At 24.4% G+C, this 13,306-nt stretch overlaps 2 protein-coding genes across 2 annotated transcripts; both read left to right on the top strand.

The window, feature by feature from the left end:
- Window positions 1-3,565: 3,565 nt before the first annotated feature.
- Phum_PHUM334310 (uncharacterized protein) lies at window positions 3,566-6,163 on the top strand (the record flags this gene model as incomplete). Its single annotated transcript, XM_002427619.1, has 7 exons — window positions 3,566-3,619; window positions 3,748-4,005; window positions 4,088-4,869; window positions 5,053-5,192; window positions 5,299-5,423; window positions 5,512-5,673; window positions 6,026-6,163. The coding sequence occupies 7 exons, from the start codon at window positions 3,566-3,568 to the stop codon at window positions 6,161-6,163; spliced, it is 1,659 nt and encodes a 552-aa protein (XP_002427664.1).
- Window positions 6,164-6,630: 467 nt separating this feature from the next.
- Phum_PHUM334300 (uncharacterized protein) lies at window positions 6,631-9,860 on the top strand (the record flags this gene model as incomplete). The annotated part of the gene is made up of 6 exons (XM_002427618.1): window positions 6,631-6,774; window positions 7,367-7,826; window positions 7,929-8,324; window positions 8,440-8,711; window positions 8,792-9,500; window positions 9,577-9,860. The coding sequence occupies 6 exons, from the start codon at window positions 6,631-6,633 to the stop codon at window positions 9,858-9,860; spliced, it is 2,265 nt and encodes a 754-aa protein (XP_002427663.1).
- Window positions 9,861-13,306: the final 3,446 nt, after the last annotated feature.

The following is a 13,306-nucleotide window of genomic DNA, read 5'->3' as shown; positions in this document are numbered from 1 at the left end:
AAAAAAAATTTTAACCGTTATTTTAAAATAATAATAATAACAAAATGGCGTCGTCGTTTCATTAATTTTTTTTTTTTTGGTTAAATATAAATTAATTTTCTTCAGGTATTGTATTAATTATGTCGAAAGGATGAGTTGGGTCGGGTTGGCATGGGGGTGGAAGAAACAAGGGTTGAATTTTTAATTTTCGACGACGACGACAACAAACAAACAAACAAACGAACAAACGAATAAGAACAAATTTTCATTAGTAATACGAGTAATAAATAAAAATATTAAATATTTTTTTAATAAGGAAAAATTTAATAACTGACGACGAAGACGACGACGACGACGACGATAATAATAATAATTTTTAAGCTTCGTCGAAAATACGGTTGGAAAACAATATTATTATTATTATTATTATTATATCACGCAACGGTTTTTATTGTTGCAATGTGTGAGCATTAACTGGAGCAAAAATTTACTCGCGGTTTTAAGTAAAAAATATTTATTTTACCAAATTTTCTTTTAAATTCTCTTACAAAAAAAAAAACCGTTATTTTCTCTTTAAAAATACTAATTTAATTAAAATTTTTAAAAATTTCAGTCATTATTATTATTATTCTTTTTCTTAAACCCGAAAGGTTAACAATTAAAACGTTATTATTATTATTATTATTATTTTTCCAAAAAAATTTTTCCGTTACTTACCGAAAAAAAAAAAAAATATATCCTAATATAAATATCCTTTTAGTTATTAGTTAATAAATTATTATTATTAAAATTATTAACAAAAAAAAAAAAAAACGAATTAATTATATTTACGTAAAATAATAATAATAATAATAATAATAGAAAAAACCGTTAGTTAAATTTTTACGTTAAAAAACAAACAAGAAACAAACAAAAACAGTAGTAAAAATACGAAACGTTTGTTTGTTGATTTTATTCATTGTCCGCCACACACGAATTCCCGCGTTCGACTGCCGCAAATCGAATGTTTCGAGTTATCGTTCGATCAAATATGGCGGCGCTACTTTCGTTCGTCTCGACGAACGAAAGTTAATTTAAATATTAATTAATTAATAAATAATAATAATAATAATAATAATAAAAGGTATGAAACTCGCACGAATGATTTCATTATTATTATGTTTGTTTATTAAAATAATTTATCAAGTAAATAATAAAGAATTTATGTTTATATTTTAACGTTATTAATATTTAAAAATAAAACGATAATAATAATAATAATAATAATAATAATAATAATAATAATATTTGAAAATACGTTAAAAAAACGTTTTTTTTATTTACCTGATTTTCTAATGTTTTAATTTATTTTTTTAATTATGTAAAATATATATTGTCTGTGTATTTTTATGCGTTACACTCTAAATATTTAAAAAAAAAAACAAAAAAAAAAAAAAAAAATTATTTATCCTCGGTTTTTATTTATTAATTTTACTTTCCATGTATTTATCTACGCCATTTTGTTTTTTTTTGGAAAACTAAATAAATATTTTCAAAGACCTAATTTTTTTTTTTTTTTTTAAAACAATGAGTTCATTAAAAACAAAAAAAAAACTATTTATCCATAAAAGTATATTCAAGGATGCAATAAAATAATATTATTATTATTATTATCATTTTGGTTTTTTTTTCAATTGAAGAGAGAGAGAGAGAGAGAAAAGAATTTTTTTTTGATCTTGACATTTTGTTTTACATTTTTTCTTTGTTTCAAAAAAAAAAAAGCAAAAAGTAAAAATTCAACCTTCTCGATTCTCTTCATTAAATTCTTTATAATAATAATAATAATAAAGAAAATTATCATTATCATTTTTTTAAAAATAAAATATCAAAAAAAACTAAATAAAAAAAAATTATGATTTAAAGTTTTGTAGAATTTAAATTATAAATGAATTAGTGTTCATATCACAAATATATTATATAAATAAAATTTATTATTAATTTAAATTAGATTCATATAATATTATCATGTATCTCTTGTTTTATTATTATTATTATTATTATTATTTATTTTAAAACTTACCCAAATCATTTATTAAATAGTATGTATGTATATAATGATATGAATCTGAAAAAAGAAAAAGTATATTTAAAAATATAAATATATATATAAATAATTTTAATAAATGATAATTAATGTTATGATAATATATAATATAAAATAATCAATTTTCAATTTAGTATAAGTTTTAGTATAATTTTAATATAAATTATATAACAATGGCTCAATACTTTTTTTTATTTATTGAAATTATCAGAAACAATTTTAAGAAAAAAAGTGTTCCCACTTATAAAATATTTTGACATATTACAACTAATTTTTCTTTTATTTTTTAAAGCGTGGGAGTATGTAATAAACAATGGATAATAAAAAAGCAGAAGAAAAAATTAGTAAGAAAGGTAAAAAAAAAAAAAGAAAAATTTAATACACACACACAGTTAATGTAATACTTACAAAATGGTTTCAAAAGTTTTTTTATATGAATAATAAATTTAATTTAAATTTTAATTTTATGTTGTAAAATTTTTGATATCATTTATTTATTTATTTACTAATTAATAAATTTTTTTTGAAAGTATCCAAAATATGGAAATTGCGTTTCTATCGTTTTTATTTTTCTATTCAAAAAAGTTTCTTTTAGAAATTATATATATATATATAAATTAATTTATGATGATGATGATGATGATTCCTATCAATTACATTTTAATTGAGTTTTTTTTTTTTTTTTTTGTAAAAATTTTTAAATAGGTTTACTAATTGATTATATAAAAAAAATATATATATACTATCATAATACCTTTTAAGGTTTTTATTTTTAATTAAGAGTTATTTATTTATTTATGAAAATATTATAAATTTGAAAAATTTATTAGCTGAGACATATTTAATAAATTTAATTTTTTTTTTATTTTAATCAAAATTTTATCTGTACTTACATAAGGTTTCCTTTTTTTTTTTTTTTTAAAAAAATAAAATAAATTTTAAATTAAAATGTGACACTTTTGATAAATATACTTTCTTTTTTTTTTTTTTTTTTTTTTTTTGTAAATTAAATATCAGTTTTATTTAAATTTTTTGAATTCCTTTTAAAAAACGTTAATTTCTTTTTAAGTTGGCTTTATTGATTTTTTTAACCAATCAAAACGAACGAACCGATTTAAGTTGGCAGCTTTGTAAAAATTTCTTATGCAATTGCATACCAGCGTCTAATACAAAAATGTCATGTGTAACGGTCGTCGAGTTTGTTAATTCATTTATTCTTTTATATTATTAATGTTATTTTTGATATTTATTAAATTTATCGCTCATGAAATTAGGTAAAATAGTTTTAATATTTTTAATTATTAACGATCATCCGGATTTATATATTATTTTGGAATTATTAATTAACTATTTACAACTTGAAACTTGACTGTTTAAACAGGTTGTCCTGCCTTTTTTTTTTTTCTAATAAAAGATTTTACATCTTTTCGGTTTTTGATTTACAGTTAAATAATAAAATTTAATAGGTTAATAATCGCGAATAAGGCTGAGAATTGTTCAAATATGAATTCAAAGACTGGTAAAAGTGTTCAGGAAACAAAGCAAGTTCAATATAAGGTTGTAAATTTTTTTTCTTTAAATTTGTCTGAAATTAATAAAATTCATCAAGGTAAAATCTCTTAAAATTTTTTTTTTTTATTTAGGAAGAAGAATCAGAAGAAATAAAAATAAACAAGTGTTTAAAGTATCTTAAAAGTGGTGAAATACATTTAATAAATTTAAAAGATATTGAATATTGTTTTAAAATCAAACCGCAATTTGGAGATTTTTTACAATATGAACTTCATAATTATGCCAAAAAAAACATGGTCAAAGAAGAAAATCATAATATTTTTGTACAATTAGCTAAAATGAACTATTCAAAAGATACAGTATCTAAATTTACAAATATTGAACGCTTTATCGGATGTGTTTCTTATATTTGCTCTCACTTATTGAAATTGGTACGAATCATCTTTTTGTAATATTATAAAAAAAAGGTACATTGTATTTGTGTAATAGTGCTTTTTTTCGTTTTGTTTTTAGAAAAAGTTTGATGAAGCTATCGATATAAGTTCAAGTTTGGAATTTAAAAAAAATGAAATAGTACTTGCAGTGAAAAAAAACTCGGATGTTTTTAATTTTTTAATCATGTTGCATAATTCTTTTATTTCATCGGCATTAACATTAGCATCTCAAGCTGAAAATTGCCTAGATAAATTTCATAAATATTCTATGAAGCTTGCAAATGCTTCACTAAGTTTTTTCCAGTACAATACAATCAGTAGACCTGAAATAGCCAAAAAAGTTTTAAAAAAATCAAAAATATTTCTTTATTCGATTAAAAATCATAATGCGAAAGAGTCATCGAAATTTTTTAACGATTTAAAAAATGTTATGGAAAATTTAATTCCTAATTTTTGCCATTACAGTTTTAGTTCATATTTTCTTTTTAAATTAGAACAAATAAAAAATTTTGATCAGTTGTCCGGACAAGATCTATATAATACTTTTGATAAAATCTCCAATCTTTTTTTATTAACCTCTGATTTTTCATTTGCTGTTAAAAAAAATTTTGAGTCCATTTTAGAATTTTTTTTTGCATCCCCATGTAATAATGTTAATGCCATTGAAGAATTTACAAAGAATTATACTATATCAGATAAATGTGATAAATTTTCATTATTTTTATTAATTTCAATTTTTTTCAATCATGGCATTCGATATTGGTATAAGTTATTTGAAAATAATTGGAACAATATTGTTTCTGCTGAAAAATTAAAAGTTCTACTGTCTGAAATGTTAGAATTGATCAAACAATATCACAGGTAAATTAATTAAATATTTCATCTTCCTTTCCAGGTAAAAATATATTTTTTTTAATAATAGTGTTTTTATTTTAATAGAAATGAAAAATTATACTGTTCGTTATCTCCGACGCCATTCGAAACTTGTTTCGTTGATCTGCTATCTGGAAATTTGCAAAAAATTCAATATACAATTCGTTTAAGTTTAAAAAATAAAATACCTGATTGTTATTCGCTAATATCATTATCGAAAGATGCTTTTGAGGTATCCATTGAATGCACGGATTTTATGAAAAAAGTCGGTTGTTGTGATTCCAAAAGGAATTATGCATGGAAATCGGCTGGTAAACACATTTTAATTTAATATTTATTTAAACGTAAGTTTACAAATTCATTACATTTTTTTTTTTTTATAAATTTCAGTTATTAATCACACAAATTTAATCGAAGATATATTAAGGTGTTGTTCGTCAAAAGATGAAACGTGGATGCATTTAAAAGAATATTCGCAAAATTTATTAAAATTGATAATAAATTGCGATTACGAATTGCCATACGATGTAAAAAGAATCAACGTAAGTTTCTTCTACAGTCTTTAATAATTTTTTTTTTTAATGAATTATAAATTTCGTTTATAATGTGACGACTAAAATTTAATTATAGGTTTTATTTCAAAGGTGGCATCATTCTCTTATGAAAATGAAAGAATATAATAACGCACTGTTTGCATGCACCGCATTTTACGTTGTATATCCACAAGAAGAAAACGATATAATGTCTATGTGGATTCAAACGAAAACGGAATCTAAAAATGAAATACTTCAGGTTAAATTCATATTTTTTTTTTTTGTGTTGACCCATTCAAAAGTCTAAGTGAATAATAATTGCAATAAAATTATCTATCTCTCTCTCTCTCTTTTCTGAAATCCCCACCACCAACGAGGGATATTATATATCATTTAAAATAAATTTATATAGGATTGCAATGATTAATTTTTTATTTAAATTTTTTTTTTTTCGTTGCAATTTTTATTAAATTATTATTAATATGGTTAATGATGATGATGATGATGAATGAATGAATGAATAATTTTAAATTTTGTTTGTACTTGAACTCACCTGTTTAAAAAATGATGATAAATTATTTATTTATTTATTTATTTATTTTTTTTTACAGGAATTGACAATATTCGATATATTAAAAAATTACGATTTTGCATTGAGGGATTTCATAATGAAATATAATCGTGATAAAATCGATTCGAAATCTTTACTCTTATCCGAATTAAAAGCTTATAGTTTTTGTTCAGAGTAAGTTTTTTTATCATATAATAATATAAATTTAAAAACTATATATATATATAATTATGGAGGAAGTGTGTAATTACATATTTAAAAAAATTGGGTTCATTTTATTGTCTCTAAATTTAAATATTAATTAATTTATTATTATTATTATTATTATTATTTCTATAATTTGTTTTTTTTTTTTTCTTAGTATAATTTATTATATAAATTACATTATTTGTGTATACTTTCTAAGTACATGATAAATTTTATTTAATTGATATTAAAAAAGAAATTTTTATTAAATAAAAGTACTTGTTACACGAGTTCAAGGATTGAAATGTCATTGTCATACATTAAAAAAAAAATTAAATAATAATAATAATAATAATAATAATAATGTTAAAACTTTACTTTTGTTTTTACAGAAACACATTTTTAAATCAAAAAATCCTTCAAAATTTAATCAATAGAATATGGAAACAATTGGAAAAAATGAATTTAAACATTTGGGAAACATCATTCGGATGTACTTGTCTCTTATCCGCAAACATATCAAATGGGGGTACGAAAATTTCTAAAAATCTCAACGATAAATGCGAAAATGTTATTAAAAATCTAATGAATTGGACGTATAAGGTTTGTAAAAAAACTTAATTTCTTTTTTGGGGGGGGGGGGCGAAATGTATATATATATGTATGATGATGCACGTATTAATTTTCACAAAGTTAAACGTGTTGCTAAGTCTACCTACGATTAAATCGAATAGTCTCGAATGTAAAGGAATCAATTTTTTTTAATGTAAGGTATTATCGTAAGATTATGCATACCTGAATTTGTTCTCTGACGAAATCTCGCAATTCGAAATTGTTGTATTGAGTGAGAGACGAATTAAATCATTTGGCGTTCGGGTCAAGGTAAAATTTCAACGACCATCTCTAATTTTAAAGAAAAGAAAATTTGCCATAAAACTCATTTGGTTAATGGAAAAGTATACCGTTCGATAAATTTGCCTACGTCAGACATAATGCATTAAAATTTAATTAAATTTAAAAAATAATTTGTAAGGAATCGGGGGGGGGGGCGACGGGTGGGGGACGGTCCATTTTGGGTGGCTGTAAATCAATGGATACAGTAAAAAAAAAAAAAAAATTTTTTTATTAAATTCTTGCAACTCGAACAATATCAAAACCAAAAAAGAAAAAGTAATATTTTGTTAATTTTTTTCAGGGAAGAAAACAATGTCGAAGTTACGTACACGCGGGTAACATACGTTTCGCATTGTTTTTAAATAAAGTTAAACTAATTGAAAATTCCGAGGGAAAATCAAATTCATCGGAATTGGTTTTGGGTTATTTGAAAAAAGTCGAAGAGGAAAAAGTCAAATTCGGTGAAGATGCAGATCTCAATTTGACGTGCAATTTAATTCCGACGTCGAATCAATTAACGGTCGAATTGGAAACGAATTATTTGAATTATTTAAACGAAATCGTTACGCTGTGGGAAAAAGCTTTGGAAAACGATTTGAACGAAACTCCGACTCCCTACGAATTTCAACAATGGATTTTAAATATAAAATTTGTCGCTTCCCTATACGACCTGTACGGAGAATATTATCGATCCTTTTCAATGTGGTTACTCCTTTGCAAAGTCGGAAAATTATCAAACGATTCCATTTCTATTTTGTACGGTGAGTTAAGAAAATGAAACCTTTTTTTAAAAAAAAAAAATGTCCAGGTTTTTCGACCGACGAATATAATAATGATAATGATAAAATATTATCATGTTGCAGGGTTGACTCACGTCATGGAATATTGCACGGACATTGACGAATCGTCGGATTTATTAAACGAATGCGATAAAACAATGGAAACGATGGATTTAGAGGGAAAAGATAAGGATGTCGCCATTTTGTTTTGGCTCACGAAAGCATCCAATTATTTGAATAATAAAAAACCTGAAAAATGTTTCGAGTACCTCGTCAAAGCTAAAAAAATTGCGGATAATTTGAAAGTATCACTTAAGGGACAAATATTGAGAGCGAAATTATGGTGTTTGATAAGTAAATTTCTCACATATTATCCCGATTACGAAATACAATTCGGATACAGGTCAGGTACGGATTTGAGAGTGATCGTGATAAAAGCTTTTAATTATGCGATTGCAGGTGCGAGAAATAATTTCCACGGTGAGTTTTCGAATTCGAGAGCCGTAATCGAAAATTTATTTTTTGTTTCCTTTTTGTCGTTAAATTGTTTTTTTAAATTTTTTTTTTTCTTTTTCAGGTACGGCCACGGTCATAGATTGCGTTGAATTCGTATTGGTTTTGTTGGAAGTGAGTTTTTGGGCTTATCACTTTCACGAAATTTATTCTCAAAGCGATTTCATGAAATTTTTCCTCGATGATTTATATCAAATTGTGCAAAAATTATTTTTACCAACTCGCACGGCGGAAATTCTCGTACGTTTAGCGGAAACGGATTTATTGTGTCAAAAAATATCAGATTGCCAGGAGAAAATAACAAAGTTGAAAAACATATTTTCTACTACGTCTTCTCCATTTAAATCTCTCGGGGTGAGAATTATTTGATAAAAACGTAAATGTTTACTTATTGTTATTATTATTATTATTATTTTGTTAATACTTTGTTGCAGAAAAGGAAATCTTTGAAAAAACTAAATTATTTATCACCTCCCTGCGAAAAGGAAAATCCATCAAATTCGAATAATAAAATTTCACTTCGAATAAGTCCGACGAGATTTTTAGAAAAACCTAAAAATTTTAACGGATGTCTCGACGGTGGCGGTGGTGGTGGTGGTGGTGACGTATCACCCGTACAAAATTATTTATCCAACGATTCGAAAATGGATTTTAGAGGTCACGAACCCGAATGCAAATGTCGATCGTGTCAAAACGTACTCATACAAATACTAACCATGTCACTGTTGAGTCTCGAAGGTGAAATTCACAAATTTAAAATGTGTTACACTCAAGCGACGAAATGTTATCAAAGCGGAAATGCCATCCTGTGGAAATTGAAAAGATTGGAAGAGGAAAAAGGTGGTGAAATTCAAAGAGACGTGAAAAATTCGCTGAATCTAAAATCGATGGGTCGAACGAATTTTCGTAAAAGATTTTTACAATTTCATTCGATACGATATTTGATAAAATATTCACTTTTCGATTCGTCCGAATCGAATTCGATCACGTCAAATGTTAAAAATTGTTTGAACGTGATTAAAGAAATAATGGCGGAATTTTGTTACGAAGAAAAATTACTAATGTGGAAAGTCGAACAATTAAATTTATATTTGTTGATACTGTCGGATGTTGGTGATGACGTCGTCAGATCACTTCCGAAAGGTTTCTGCTTTTTCTAGAAATTTTTTCTTGGAAATTTTTCTTCATCTCCTAAAATTTTACTTTTTTTTTGAATCAGGTGATGGCGATGATGACGTTTCTCTTAAAGAATATGATATTGTGACGTCACCAAACGTTCCGTCAAAGACAATCACAAAGACGATCCCGAATCCTGGAAAAACTTTGAAAAAGAAAATACCTAAAACTGTTAAAAAAATTATCGTTAGTAAAAAATTAAATTTGGATGATGATGATGCGGATGCTGATGATGATGCAGAAAAAAGCACGGATGCGATAAATATGGGATTTTTGGTATTAATAATAATAATAATAATAATAATGATGATGATGAAGAATCTTTAGGAATTAGTCATTAAGGAAAGTTTTTTATTTTTTTTTTAGGGACCACTTCCAAGCGAGAAAAAGAAAAAAGGACAAGAAGGGAGTAGTGGTAGTGGTAGTAGTTGTAGTGGTAGAAAAAAATTAAATAATAATAAATACGAATGCGTAACCGGAAGTAAAGTAAGAAAATTTTAAGAGGAAATTAAAACTTGTTTGAATTACGCGGGAAATTTAAAAAAAAAATTTTTTATTTTTAATATTTTTTTCAGACGGTCGTAAAAAAAGGTTCGACGGTGAAATGTCGGAAAAATACGATTAAGCCGAAAAAATTAAATTTGGATGAGTCGGATTGACGACAAGTGAATGAATGAATGAATGAAAGAATGAATGATTGAATGATTGATTGAATCGAGTCGAAGTGAAATCCACCACCGAACGTGAATTATAACGTAAACGTCGCCGTTATTATTATTATTATTATTATTATTATTATTATCGAGTAACGCAAATTTTTTTTTTTTTTTATTATTTAATTTTTATCAGTACATAAACGTCGGTTCGATAATTAATAAATTATTTAATTAATTTATTAATTTATTTATTTTTTAATTATTAATTTAATGAATTTTATATATATACGTGTAACAATTTAATTTTTTTATTATAAATAATTTAGAAATTTTATTATTATTATTATTATTAATATTAAAGAAAGAACCGATTGGAAAAATGGAAAAATGATTGATTGATTGATTGATTTTAAATTTTCATTATTTTATGTAATGATTTTATGGAAAATATATAAAAATGTCGACGAAAAAAAATTCCCTTCCTTATTTCCCCCTCCTCTTTCCCTCCTCCCCCTCCCCTCCCTCGTTCCCTCCTCTCCCTCCGCCTATGAGAATGAAAAAAAAAAAATTTTAAGGAAAAATGCCAAAAAAAAAAAAAAAATTGATGGGGACGGGGACGACGACGACGGGGAGACGAAATGATCCGTAAAAAAAATTTTTCTTACGTAAATTTTAAAAAAAAAAAAAAAGAAAATTTATTATGCAATTTTTTTTTTTTTTTATTCATCCTTCAATTTTTTTTACAAACAAACAACAAACAAACAAACAGAAAACAAACACAATAACGTATTGTAAAAAAAAAAAAAAATAATGGAGAATAGTATCGTTTTTCTTTTGCTACTCGTTTTTCCAATAAATTTTGCGTCGAATTAAAAAAGGATCGAATTTAAATTATTATTATTAATTTTTTCATTAGGAAAATTTTCAACAACGAGATATTTCGATATATCGATCGATTTTTTTTTAGTATAAAATATTTTTTATAATTTATTAATAAGTCGTCGTCGTCGTCGCCGTCGTTCGTTCTTGTCTCATTATTAATATTATTATTATCGTTATTTATTAAGTGAATAATTGCGTCGTGATCTTTTCACGCCGCCATATTAATAATAATAATAATGATGATAATAATTTATTCTAGTAATTTCGACGACATTGAAAAAAAAACGTTCGTAAGCGTTCGTTAATTTTTCAACGGTTTTTTTATTTTTTTGTCCCTCATCGTCGGTTTTCCCAATCAATTCTCCCCACTTTTTTTTTCTTTTTACGCCCCCATTTATGCGTTCACGCCTTGGCAATAAAACAAAAAAAACTTTTCGAAAAAAGAAAAATTTTTCAGTCTATTTGGGGGGACCGAAACCGGTAAACTTTTTTTTTTTTTTCGTTTTTTTTTTCTCGGGGTTCTACCGCGAAATTTTCGAAAAAATTTTAAATTTGAAGTAAAATTTTCCCTTTTTTCCCTTTAAATTTTCCCTCTCGCGTCGCGATAATAATAATAATATTATTATTATTATTATTATTTACAAATCGATTTCAACGACTCGCGGTTTATTTTTCTTATTATTATTATTATTAATAATTTTTTTTATTATTATTATTAATTTTTTTTTTCTTTTTTTTATGTGTCAAACACGTGACGACGAATTTTTATTTATTATTAATAAAAAAAAATTAAATTATTATTATTATCGTGAATAGAAGAAAAAAAAAATAACGGAAATGGATAAAATTACTTATTATTAATTAATAAACGAACGACTCGACTTTAATTATTTTATTAAACAAACACGAATATTTACGTAACACGTGAGTATTTATTATTATTATTATTAATTAATAATTTAATACGATATAAAGATAATAATAATATTATTATTATTATTATTATTTCGTCGTGGATATTGATTATGTTATCACAAATTTTAAAAGAGTTCTTTCATTTACGTTCGATATAGTAGCGATAAAAAAAAAAATTTTAATTAATCATTTAATTTAATTTAACGTACGTGACTATCGGATTTTTTTATTTTTGCCCCCCGTAATCGCCGCCATTTTTTTTTTTTTGCCCAATTTATTTTAAATTGAAATTTTTATACGGGGATTAAAACGGGCGTGACTGAACGCACTCGCGAGCGCGCCCGCGCGCGCACTCTATGTTTTTTTTTTTGTAATTATTTTCGTTATTATTATTTATACTTTCTTTAATAAGTAAGTTGTGTCGATCGAATTGTGATTGATTATGTTAATTTCTTTGACCTTTGACCCATTTTTCTCGTTAATTATTTTTTAATCTCGAGAACCGAAAAATAAAACAATAAAATTGACCCCTTTTTAATTAAAAGTGTGGAAACAATACGTTGAAATAAATATTAAATAATTGTTTTCGTTATTCTTGTTAGTGATTACGTCATCATCGTCATTTGTGGTATTACGTCATAGTAATAAATTTCTCTTATTTTTTCCGATCGATTAAAATTCTTTTAAAAATAAAATCAGAAAACAAAAAATAAAAATTTAAAAAAAATATATTTCCGTCCACTTATTAATAATAATAATGATAATGATGATGATGATGATAATGATAATAATAATTTTTTATTTGAATTGGTCAGTTCTTTAAACTCTCAACCCATTTAAAAAAAAAAAAAAAAAAAAAAAAAAAAAAAACTTTTTTAATTTTCGGTTATAAATAAACCAAAACAAAATATGACGTAAGTGAAAGAGAATCAGTGACGGTTTAAGAATTTTTTTTTGTACACACGAAACAAAATTAACGTAACGAAAATTTTTAAATCTCACTTTTTTTTTTTTTTTTTAAAGTAAAGTAAAGTAATAAATATTATTATTATTACGTAAAATGACGGGTGGAGGAGGTAGTGAAAGGAGGGGAAGGAGAGAGAGAAAGGGGAGGGGGAAACAAGTGAATTTTAGTATTAAATAACAAAAAATTATTATTATTATTATTAATTTAATTTAATAACTATAATGAAATTTAATTGAAATTAATTTTGTTTTTTCACTCCCCCATTTATTATTATTATTATTATTATTATTATTATTATTATTATTATTATTATTATTTAAAAACCGTTATTATCATTATTATTATTAATAATT

The sequence above is a fragment of the Pediculus humanus genome, genomic scaffold (assembly GCF_000006295.1).
Source record: "Pediculus humanus corporis 1103172107743 genomic scaffold, whole genome shotgun sequence".
Lineage (NCBI taxonomy): Eukaryota > Metazoa > Arthropoda > Insecta > Psocodea > Pediculidae > Pediculus > Pediculus humanus.
The sequence above is the reverse complement of the archived record's forward strand: the minus strand, read 5'-3'. Positions and strand labels throughout refer to the sequence as shown.